Source organism: Trachurus japonicus, chromosome 18 (assembly GCF_045865225.1).
Source record: "Trachurus japonicus isolate A0001 chromosome 18, Traja_1.0".
NCBI lineage: Eukaryota > Metazoa > Chordata > Actinopteri > Carangiformes > Carangidae > Trachurus > Trachurus japonicus.
In genome coordinates, this window is record NC_140924.1 from 16,137,245 (window position 1) to 16,148,975 (window position 11,731).

An 11,731-nucleotide genomic window follows, 5' to 3' on the forward strand; every position below is an offset into this window, starting at 1 on the left:
AAGGAAGCTAATGAGTTCCTGTGATCTTCTTCCTGTTCCCTTCTTCCCTACATTGCCACTATAGCCTATGTAGGACAGGATGTTTGACACAAGCCATGAAAACAAATTTTGGTTTTATCCAATTTGGATTCATGAGTTGTAAATAAATGACTAACATGAACACAAAAGCGAAAAGCGAGCTTTTCAGGTAGGCTATGTTAGCATTCGCCGTACTAGTGCAGAATAGATCTTTCCCATCAGCTGTAGATAGACCACGTTTTGGGTTAGTTTGAATGACTTTCATCAGTTTTTTTCCAGTGAGGATCTGTTTCTTGATACAATGTGAAGTTTCACCTAAGATGTATTTTGTTCTGTGTCTGTGTGTGTCCCATCTAGCATCTCCAAGCACAGGTGACTAAGCAAGTCTCACACATCATTGTGCAATGTGCATACAGGAGAAACTGTGCGCCAATAGGATCTGCATCAGCTTATGTGAAATGGATTCAATTAACTCTCTGGGATCGATAACTTTTTGCCCACTGGTGAGTCATACCCCCTATCACACACACACAAACACCAGGCTTGCCAATCGTACCAAACTCCATCCGTTGTCAGAGTAATTGAAAGTATTTCACTTAATAATAATTGATGCAAGTCTTTTAACATTAGACGGTTCCATCAATGCAGTGATTGAGCAAAAAGAGAGAGCGAGGGACGGAGGTGGTCAAACTGCTTATTTTTTTTTACAAAACCTCGACATCTGTAGGTTTCGTCCTACTCCCACGATTCAGTATAGGCCTATTGCTGCAATGCATTTTGGGTAACCCTGGCCATATGTCTTTTTTAAATACACTACAATGTGCTATTTGCTGCTTTGAAATGTTCCGTTTGATTTACTCAGTCGACCACCTATGTCCATCTTTCTCTCTTTTTCTTCATTGTGGCTTTTTGTACACAGCAAAATACAGTTGGACATTATTGCGAAAGAGTTTTTTTTTTGTTCCAATAAGGCCAAAAGCAAACAAACAAACAAAACAAATAAGAGATTCTGTCTTTTCAAAATGAAACAACAAATAAAAACATTGACAGTAGAGTAGTGTAGCTGCTGCTGCCGCCAAGAAAAATAGAAAACACTCGTACTCGAAGTTTAAATTTACACTATAGAAAAATCATAATCTTTAATACCTGCATCTCATGTGCGCCATTTTTCAAAGTTTCAGTGTGTAGATGTGTTTTTTTTTTTTTGTGTTGCTGTCGTCTACTCTCATGGTTTGTATTTGGTAGAAAGCGTTGAATTTGGAAGTGACTCCCTGTCTTTACAGAAACAATCTGTGTTTATTTATATGTTTTTGAAATCTGTTGAATCTTCGTTTGAAACTAGTTTTTGTTTTTTAGCCCAAAAAACGCCGGAGCACCTCCCACACATGTATATTAGCAGCGTGCCAGCAGCTTAGTCACGGTGCCTCACTCTGAGGTTGTGCAGAGGAACAGGACAGTGAATCTCCAGAGATCATTTAAATGCAGATAGAGGTTGGCAATAAATCCCTCTCTCTTTCTCGCTAAGCTCGTTCCTCGCAGCTTCCACACTACATCCTCCGTACATTAGCCCCGTCTCCCTGCGCCATTATTACCCAGATGTTATTAACATTAGCTGGATTTAACTTACATGATGCCCTTTCAGCAGGGGGAACGACTCCATCCTGATTGGGTATGTGCGGAGCGGACGTGACCCGAGGTTGCGTTAGAGCGCGTCTCGCCTGCCGTTTCTATTTCACGCCGCGTCACCTCGCCTCTCTGGCTTCTCATTAACCCCGCCGAGCCTTCAGAGGCGGTGGAGGGGAGGGCCTCAGGGCAAGAGCGGAGCTGCTTCTTTAAGGCTGGGTGAGAGTGTAGATATCCAGCTACTGCCAACAGGCTGCGAGTAAGGAAGTGGAAATGGAAGGTGTAAAGGAATTTAGACCTTCTGATTTCCACTGGATCTACATGATACAGACTTTGCACTTAGCCCTGACCATGGGGAATGCATTTTATTTGCCATAGCAATAGAGACCATTCAGTCTCGTTTCTATAGAAGTGCAATTTTTCTTGCTATGGCTAAGATATCCAAGTACGGCTCGGACATGTACAGCCAAAGCTGTCTGGATGAAAAATGACCGATTCAATATGGATTGTGCTCAACTCTAGCTAATGGATAATCAATCGGGCAATGGAGTTTGAACGTTGTCTCTAAATTTAAAAAGCTGCACGCCGTCCACCAGCCTAAGCCACAGCGCCATGCGGATGCAGATGCAGATTACATCAAGGCCCCCCACGCTTTTGCACATTGGCCGCCTTCACCTTGTCCATGTCAGGAGGGGCTTGTTTTACAGACACACTCAACGGCGCTGGAGTGGGGAGCCATACGTTGCTTTTGCTCATGCATAATTTCTAGAGAGAGAGGCGAGGAGACGGAGGAGAGAAAGGACAGGGTCATAGTCGCGCCACAGGACCTCAAGGGGAGGACAATTTGAGCCTGATTGGAGCGTTTTTATATCATCAAGAAGAAAGAAAATAGCTTTACCCACGTCATTCCACACATGATTGCCAGTAAAAACCCTATGTTTTGGTTTGTTGCAATGACTTGATTGAGTTGCGTTTGACAGAGGGCAGGCTCCTCTTTGAGGAATTAACCGTGAAGAGGAAAACCAGAAATTGCCCCTGGTTGTCTTTCTTAAGAGCAGAAGTACTCTAACTCCGAAATGAAACAACAAACAACCATTTCAAAAATAAAAGCCTCCTTCTCATCCACTGTCCAGCCAAATTAGGCATCCAGTGAATGTTGTTGCACCAAATTAGGCCAGAAGACCACACATTTAAGTGCAAGAAAGAAAAAAAACATGGATTTTAAATGACTTTATCCATAATGTGCGTTAATTAACATTGAAAACAAGACTCCAATCACGCTGTGAACGGTCCTGCACAGGCCCGTCTCACACTCCCCTGTCAAGATGGTGTCGAGAACAGCGTAGCCTACTTTCCGGACCCCCACCCCTCCCCTCCTCCCCTCCTCCCCTCACACCACCACACCACCACCCTCCACCCACCCCGGCAGCAGAGAGCATTCCCAGGGTAGCGGCGCTCTGCAGTGGCGCTGTCCTTGGTGCTGAATTCAGCTCTCTCTGCTTCACAGTCACGGCGCAGAGGCTGGCTGAGAAACCTGTTTTTTTTTTTTTTCGTTCTCTCTCTCTCTCTCTCTCTCTCTCTCTCTCTCTCTCTCTCTCTATCTCTTCTCCGACGGCGAGCAGATTTGATTTCATCACGCCAAGGACAACACACGCCGGCCTAAATATGGAAATCCCTCTCTAGGTTTTTTTTTTGCAAAACTTAGCAGGGGGTTATCTATGCATTAGGGTTATTTTTGTTTTCTCTTTTTAGATTCAAATGTGTTTATTTCCTCTGGATTGTGACACATTTTGCTGCTGGGGAGGAAAAAAAAAACCTCATACGACTACCACTGTTAATGATCAGAAATGCCATCTGTTTTTCAATCTCGGCACACGAGAGTGAGTGAATCACTTCTGCACTCTCCTCTGCCCATAAAAACTCATTAATGACTTAATTTGCATCAGATCAAGGGGAACGTAGATTGTGTTAAAATATATTTCAAGGGAGTAAACAGATTCTTCTCCCGATTCTTTCTCCGATCAGAAGACGTACTGTAGCTCGCCGGGAATACTCAAGGTCATTCATTGTGTATATTTAGCTCATTTGTATTTTTATCCACACACCACTTTAATTTCCGACAAACACATCAGTGGGAAAACACGTACAGTATTTTAAAGACTGCTTCACTCCCCAACTTCTGATTGCATAACCAATGCAGTGCTGGTCCTATATGGAGATTTAGGACACTTCCTCCTAAACCCCCGTCGTCACATATATGCTACTCTTGAGAAGTAGGCCTCACTTCTCGCGCCCTTTAAAAAGGAGGTCAGTTGGAAAATTTCGCCCGACACGCCTCCCCCTCTACATCTCCCCAACAATAACAACAAGAAGAACCATGAGGATACCTTCATCCGTCTTTTGCAGTTGGTTTCACACCACCTCCGCCACCTTTGTTGGTTTTTCTCCGCGATCTTTTTGTCAGCTCGTGTCTTTTCCGTCCCCCCCGTGCCAAAGCGCCACTTCCACCAGACGTGGCCGGACGTGCCTTTGCGCCATCGGCCCGACCAGCCCCTGATATGAGGAGTAGAGTAGGAATCTCTTTCCTCGGCCGTGACCTTTGACTTTGACCTTCCTCCCCTTTGAGCCCTCGTCTCCCGTCCCGTCCTTTCCCCCTCGATTCAACCCTGACTCGGTATCTAGCGTCGTGCCAAACAGAAACCGACCTTCCCTGCTACACATCGCTGGAGGTCCGGGGTCTGAGGGAGAGGTTGGAGGGGACGCACCCGCAGCACGCCATCCACAGCGACTTCTGGATGTCCGGGTTTCGAAACGCATAGATGATGGGGTTGATCACCGAGCAGCAGGTGGCCGGGAGGACCGTGGCGTAGGTGTATATCACGGGGTAGCTATAGTCGGCCACGATGGAGTACATGGCGAACGGCAGCCAGCACGCCCCGAAGGCACACAGGATGACCGACAACGTGGAGACGCCTTTGGTGGTGGAGATGGCTATGAACTGGTGCTGCACGGCGATCTGCTGCGCGTGGCGAAAGGCAATCTTGCAGATCTGAAGGTAGAGCTGCATCATCAGGGCGAAGACCAGGAGGAAGGTGACGGCGAGCGCCACCGCGTTGCTTTTGGTGACGGGCCGGCAGATGCTGCACGTGGACTCGTCCCTCAGGCAGTTCCAGCCGAGCGCCGGCAGCAGGCCGAGCGTGAGGCACAGCACCCAGATGAGAGACACCATCACGTAGGTGAAGGTGACCGTCCGCTCGGTGTGGTAGGTCAGCGCGTTGTACAGCGACAGGTACCGGTCCACCGTGATGGCGAGGATGTTGAGGATGGACGCCGAGAAGGCCGAGATGAGCAGCCCGACCGACAGCAGCGTCACGAACTCCACCGAGCTGTCGACCAGGTAGGTGAAGACAAAGTTCAAGATGAGGCCGAGGCCGGCGAGCAGGTCGGCCACCGCCAGGGAGCCGATCAGGATGAACATCGGCGCCCGGAGCGTCGGCGTGTAGAAGAGGACGGCGATCACCAGGGCGTTCTCGCAGGAGATCAGCGTCCCGGTCACGCAGAGCGCGATGTCCCAGGGGCTGACCTCCTGGACGGCCACGGCGGTGGTCGCCGGCTGGAGGTCGGGGGTCAGAGTTCGCATGACGGGCTCGGAGGACGAGTTGGACGGGTCCTCGGCGAGGCCCCAGGAGGTGGAGGAGTCGAAGGGGTCGAGGGGGGAGGAGGAGTTGAGGCCGCTACTGCCGCCGCTACTCATGGCTGCTGCTGCGGCCAGGGAGAGAATCATAGCTGGAGAAACGAGACAGAAAGAAGGAAGGAAGGAAGGAGGAAGAGGAGGAAAGGAAGGAAGAGGAAGTAGATGAAAGTGGGAAGGAAAAGTGAATCAAGGAGGAACAAGTAGGAGCAGAGTTGAAGGTGGGTGGAATTGATCAGGTGAGTATGAGTCGGTCCAAAGTTTGTCAGAGGAAGGAAAGAGAGGAGAAACAGAGTAAGGAAAGGATAGATGGATAGATAGAAGATGAGGAAAGAAGAGGAGAAGGAAGAAGTGAAGAGGTAAGAGGAGGAGGAGGAGGATGCAGTCGATACAATGTGTTAAGAAAACGACAAGACAAGGAGGACGATGATGAAATATGCACAACAGAAAAAAGCCAAATGGAGTTTGGAAAGAGAGAAGGAAGGAGAGGAAGAGAGAAAGTGAGGAGTGGGGTCGGGGTAAAAGTTCAGAGAAAAGGCAGCGGCGAGTCAAAACAAGAGGAACGTGAAGGTATGAAGAGGAGGAGGAAGGAGGCGAGGAGTGGTGGAAAGAAGGAGGGAAGAGGAGGAGGAGGAGGGAGGGAAGAAGAGGAGGATGTTATCGTTTATCCCCTTTGAAGAGGGGGCAGACGAGACATTTCTTCACATCCATCCACCCATCCATCCATTTATCCATTCATTCATTCATAAAAAGAAACCATTGCACTTGACCCCCAAGCACACGCGTCACCAGCAGCAGCTCCCACGCACCACGCTGACAGGTAATTTGCAGCAGCACAATAGCAGGTGTGGAAATAGACACACACACACACACACACACACATAGAGGGTAACTATTCCATAAATAACATTGATATTTCATCCATTTCGGCTTCAAAGCAACGTGACGCCGAGAAGCCACACACACACACAGACCATAAACACACACACACAATGAAACGATCTAAAAGCCTCAGTGGAGCATTGATCTGCTGCAGTCCAACCTACCTACAAGATGCCGGAAAAAGCCGAAGACGTCCGATTTCCACAGAGTCAAAACCATAATCAAGAAATTTTCTATTTTTAGCAACATCTCTAAAAATGGTGCATGACGTCCTGGGGCACGGCGCGCGGTGCTAGCTGCTGCTCCTATTCACCGGTGGGGTGGATGAGCGCGTGCCCAGACATCATTTCGCGCGTGTGTGTGCGTGCGTGCGTGCGTGAGTAAGTGTGTGTGTGTTTGTGCGTGCGTGCGTTTGCAATCTTAGAAGTTATGCTAATTTCGGATTCGGGTCCACATATATATGTTGCCGCCGCACACAGACGGGAAAATATTAATAAATAAATAAAATAAAATTAGAGGAGGAAAAAAATCCGGGCACGAGGCTAATTTTAGCTCAACCAGCTTGAGCGGCCAGCGCGCGCGCGCCAAAAAGGATGTGGAGCTTCCATTCACAAAAAAATAAAAAATCCTCCTCCTCCTCCTCCTCCCCTCTCACACACCTCCCACCTCAACCTCCCCACACACACACACACACACACACCCTTCCCTCACCCCCGCCCCCTTCTCTCTCTCTCTCTCTTTGGTGCACGCACACACACACACACACACACACACACACACACACACACACACACACACACACCGTCAGTGACTGCAAACGGCCGGGGGAAGGTCACCACCACGACCAACACCAACCAACACCAGCAGCAGCAGCAGCAGCAGCATCACCAGCAAGAGCAGCCGGAGCTTCCCCCATATGTTTTCATTTATTCATCTATTCATCAATTATTGTATTTATTTTAACGGACAACCAGCAGCAGCAGCGACGTGCGTGAGTGTGAGTGTGTGAGTGCGTGCGTGCGTGCGTGTTGGCAAAAGAGAGAAGAATAAATACCTCGATCAGTTTCATTCAGCTGCAGCAGTGCAGTCCCTGAGCCAGCGAGCGAGGGAGAGTGAGTGAGAGAGAGAAGGAGGGAGGGAGGGAGAGGTAGAGAGATAGCGGGATGGAGGGAAGGAGGGGAGACCACGCCACAGACACACACATTAAAAAAAGAGAGAGAAAATTACCAGCTCTTTGTCTTCTGTCTTCCTCTTATTCTTTTTTTCTTCCCCCCTGCAGGAACCGGGATGTCTCAGTCCGTCCTCTATCCTCCACTTGTCCGTGAACGCACCACCTCCTCTCCTTTCCTTTCCTTTCCTTTCCTTCCTTCCTCTCTCGCTCCTTGTCTATTTCTTCTTCTTTTCAGGGTTTCCCCCCCTTCTCCGGTTTTCTCCCCCTTTTTTTTTCTCTTTCCCTCTCTCCCCAGTCAGCGGCGCGCGCTATACTCCTCGGTTGTCATGGTTATTAGCCTTCTGTCGGCAGCTCCGTCCTCGCCGCTGCACATCCTCGGCCGCTGATTGGACGCGCTTGTCATTCTCCTCGTCTGACGTCAGAAGTCTCCGCTCCTCCGGTCACCGTCATCATGGTCGGTGTGTGAATCACGGAGGGAGAGAATGAATTAATAAATTCACCCTCAGCAGAGGAGATTTATGGATGTTTGGGCTTTTGTTATTATTGTTTTTCTCTTCTTTTTTTTTTTAGTGTTTCTATTTACATTTCGTTTATGTTTTATTGGTTTGATCATAACTATTTTTATTTTTATTGTTGTTGTTATTATTGTTGCGTTCAGTTGTAGTGGGATGGAAATAAATCTACCACCGCATACACGGACACACACAAGGTCGGAGACAGAGCAGCAGCCAACAGCGCGTCTAACAGTCAGTTTTTTTTGTGTGTGTGTGTTTTTTATTTATTATTTTTTACTTTTTTTTCTTCCCAAAATAGCTCAAAGGTAAAACTGCCCCCCACCCCACCCCAATAGCTTCCTCCCCTTCCCTCCCTCTCCTCCTCCCATCCTAAATATTGCGTCACAAGCTGTGAAGAGAAGAAGAGAAAAAAACAGTTTCAATGCAAAATAAGTAAAAAAAACAAAACAAAACAAAAAAACAGCGTTTTGATGTTTCTTATGCTGGTGCGCGCGCGCGCGTGTGTGTGTGTGTGTGTTTGCTGCAGCCAGTCAAACCAGCTATATGGCGGGATGGTGGTTACGCAATCTCTCGCAGCGCTGCTGGGTATCCCACTGCATTACTCACACCGGCACGCGCGCACTCTTTCTCTTACACACTCACACATGTACACACACACATATAGGCTACACACACATATGTAGGCTACATATAGATAGGTTGGACCCATATGTGTCGCCATGCATGAAGACAGAGCTGCTGCACATGGAGCCGACATCTGGCTCCGTGAAGACAGCAGGGAGGTTTTGCTGTATAGGCTGAAAACTCTAATTATAAGTAAAAGTTAAAATGTTATAAAAGTTATAATGATTGGAAAGTGGAAGTTTATCATTTATCACCACCTGATAAGATCCATGTTTATCTCACACTTATAATCACAGGAAAATGACAGTATTTATATAAACAGAAAATAAGACCAACACTTTCATATTGTTGTTATTACTATAATTTTTCTATAAAGACTTGCTGTATCACTTATACGTATATTTTATGTATTCATTTATGGCACAAAAAAACCCTCCCAACAGGTGTTTGACAGTAATGTTATATTTTGACCTCCTGTGATGTTTCCATACAGGTGATGTGAATTTAAAGTTATGTCATAATAACTCAAACAAGTCATGTTCCTAATTAAATTAAACAACATCTCAGATGCTCCAGGGCGGGACAGTCAGCTGTGACATCACCAGTGGGTGTGGTCACAGGTAACAGTTCAAACACACCCGACAAGATGCTGTGATTGGAAATTATATAGTGTTGGTCCACAAGGTTAAAGTTCAGTTCATACAGATGAAAATGAACTAGTTCATGTTAATTTGTTTGCAAGAAATCCCAACAGCTGTGCACATAGCTTATTATCAATTATTTAATAAACTCGCCTACTTCTTAAGTAACCATAAAAACATGATATTAAATTAAAAACATTGAAAACATCAATGGCAGATGATTGAATAATATTTTTTTTAAAATAGAAACTAATAATATTGGCAAATGTTCTAATTCTTGAATATCAATATTGGCAAAGCATCAGAAATGTAGTGTATAATATAATTTAGGTCACTGTTTAAACAATTTCATTATGTTGTTTTTATATTTTTCCTTCAGGCAATAGAACACATTGAATTAAAAAGTTAATTTTACCACTGAAATGTAGGTGATATACAGTATAAAGTCAACATGTTGCTATGTGCTGCAGTGATTGATTACTGAAATGCAAACGCACAGTGTCACACAACCAATCAATGAATGAATCAGATCCTGACACCACTCGTCCTGCAGGTGAAGCACAACACTGAAGTCTCACCTGTCAACACACCAGCTGTTTTAGCCAAGTACAGGTTTAACATGAATACATATGCGTTTAATCACATTAGGATTTATTTCAGTTTTTATTCATAAGTCAATGGGTAAATTTACAGTTAAAATTCAATATAATGTTCAATTTAAGGTATAACCAAAATTCTTCCAAGAAAAAAAAGAAAGAAAACGTAGGATATGTCAAATGAATTGTACAATCTATATACCTTGATGCTCTCTCCAGGTAATGGTTAATCCAGATGGTTCATATGTAAATGTCCAAATCAATTTTCATTGATCATCTTCCATATATAATATATCAATATCTACTGTTATTTGAGTGAGTAAAACTGTACAATTCCACATAAAACCAGCAAAGAAAAACAACAGATGTGTTTTTTTGTTAAATTACACAGAATATAATCCTCAGGACCATATTCACATGTCATCATATAGAATTGTACAGTTTTTATTTAGTAACAACAGCTCAAGCACACGAGGTAGAAAAATAAAAAACATACATAGGGCAAAGACAAAAGGTTTAAAACTATAGTAAATGATATAGTAGCCTACGAGAATAAAAACGTACACTATGTATATTACATAAATAATTAAAATATTAAAAATATTATTGTACTACTGTATGTAGTGATAACACTGCACAGAAATGTATAGACAATGATAATGTGACAAAAAGTGACGTAAAACAGTGTTACATTGTGTTAAACTGTTGGATGTGACCCAAACCCACCCACCTCCACCTCTGCCTCCTTAAGGCTTAACATTAAATGCCCACCCCCCCCCCCCCCCCTCCCTTTGCTAAACGGGTGCGTGACTCCAGCTGCGTGATGCGAACCTCCACCTCCCTCATGCGGAAAAAAAAGAAAAAGGAGAAAAAAAAGAAGAAGACATAAGCTTCAGCTCAATTACATCATCACACACCTTTAGTGCAGGAAACTCCTGGTCCGGCCCACGCACCCTCTCTGCTCCACCTCTCTCTCTCTCTCTCTTTCTGTCATTTTCTTTATTTTTTCTTTTATTATTCTCCTTTCTTTTATTTCTCTTACTGCTGCTCTCCAGCTCCCCTCATGTCCGCTCATCTCTCTTTATTCATTGTTAAGCCCACAAGCCAAAGGATAAATAGAACAGGAAAGAAGCTCTTGGTTTCTTTTGATGCACCACACACACACACACACACACACACACACACACACTCCTACTCCCTTCAGTTAAAGCGTCTTGCCTCCTTTTTTTTTTTTTTTTTTTGAGGACGGCTCTATGTATGAATCATCCCACATGATAAGAATACAGATGAAATGCGAGTGAGTGCGCGCGCGTGCATGCGGGTGTGCGTTTTTTCATTGACGCCCTCTCCATGTCCAGCTTCATTCATCTTTCCAGCAAGGCACTATGGGTAAATTGAGAGCTGTTACATCATCTGGCTGTTTTGGTATGCTTTGTAGCAGAAAGCTGGCCCAGTCTCACTGCTCCCTCTGTCTTCATCTGACTTACATTTCTACTACACACACACAAACATAAACACATTTTCCTCTTCTTCATACAGTGATGACAAAGCATGCCAAAGTCAAACTGCATTACATCACTCATGTCTAACATGAGGCTCTTGTTCTTTCTCCTCGCGTCCTCGTCTCCTCCGCTGCCGTGAAAGTCACCGGAGGACAAACGTTTCACATTGAGGAGATTGAGTTGTGTAACTCCTTCATATTTAGGGCAGTGGTGCATGGTCACGCTTTACATCTTGCGGACGGCTCTCATCTTGTATGAAAAAAACTAAACACAAATGAACAAATGAGAAGCTACTGTACACAAGGTGCCTTTAAAGATAAAATAAAAATACTGGATAAGCACGATCCTGCTGGGTTAAATCCTCCTATGCACATCGGCTGGGAACATCTCAGCAGTGACAGTGGATGACTAATACTACTCCCACCCCCGTCACCCCCTCCTTCCTCTCCCGCAACACTCAAACACACA

General features: G+C 45.3%; 1 protein-coding gene across 2 annotated transcripts; it reads right to left on the reverse strand.

The window, feature by feature from the left end:
- Positions 1 to 254: 254 nt before the first annotated feature.
- gpr185b (G protein-coupled receptor 185 b) lies at positions 255 to 7,562 on the reverse strand. 2 transcript variants are annotated; one of them, XM_085759706.1, is made up of 2 exons: positions 7,442 to 7,562; positions 255 to 5,427 (listed from the first exon to the last, which is right to left on the reverse strand). In XM_085759706.1, exon 2 carries the CDS (start codon positions 5,423 to 5,425, stop codon positions 4,355 to 4,357), a length of 1,071 nt encoding a protein of 356 aa, XP_085615832.1. In that variant the 5' UTR covers positions 5,426 to 5,427; positions 7,442 to 7,562; the 3' UTR covers positions 255 to 4,354. The 2 variants fall into 2 exon arrangements, with proteins under 2 accessions (XP_085615832.1, XP_085615831.1); XM_085759705.1 differs by lacking the exon at positions 7,442 to 7,562 and adding an exon at positions 6,379 to 6,551.
- Between the last annotated feature and the right edge of the window lie 4,169 nt (positions 7,563 to 11,731).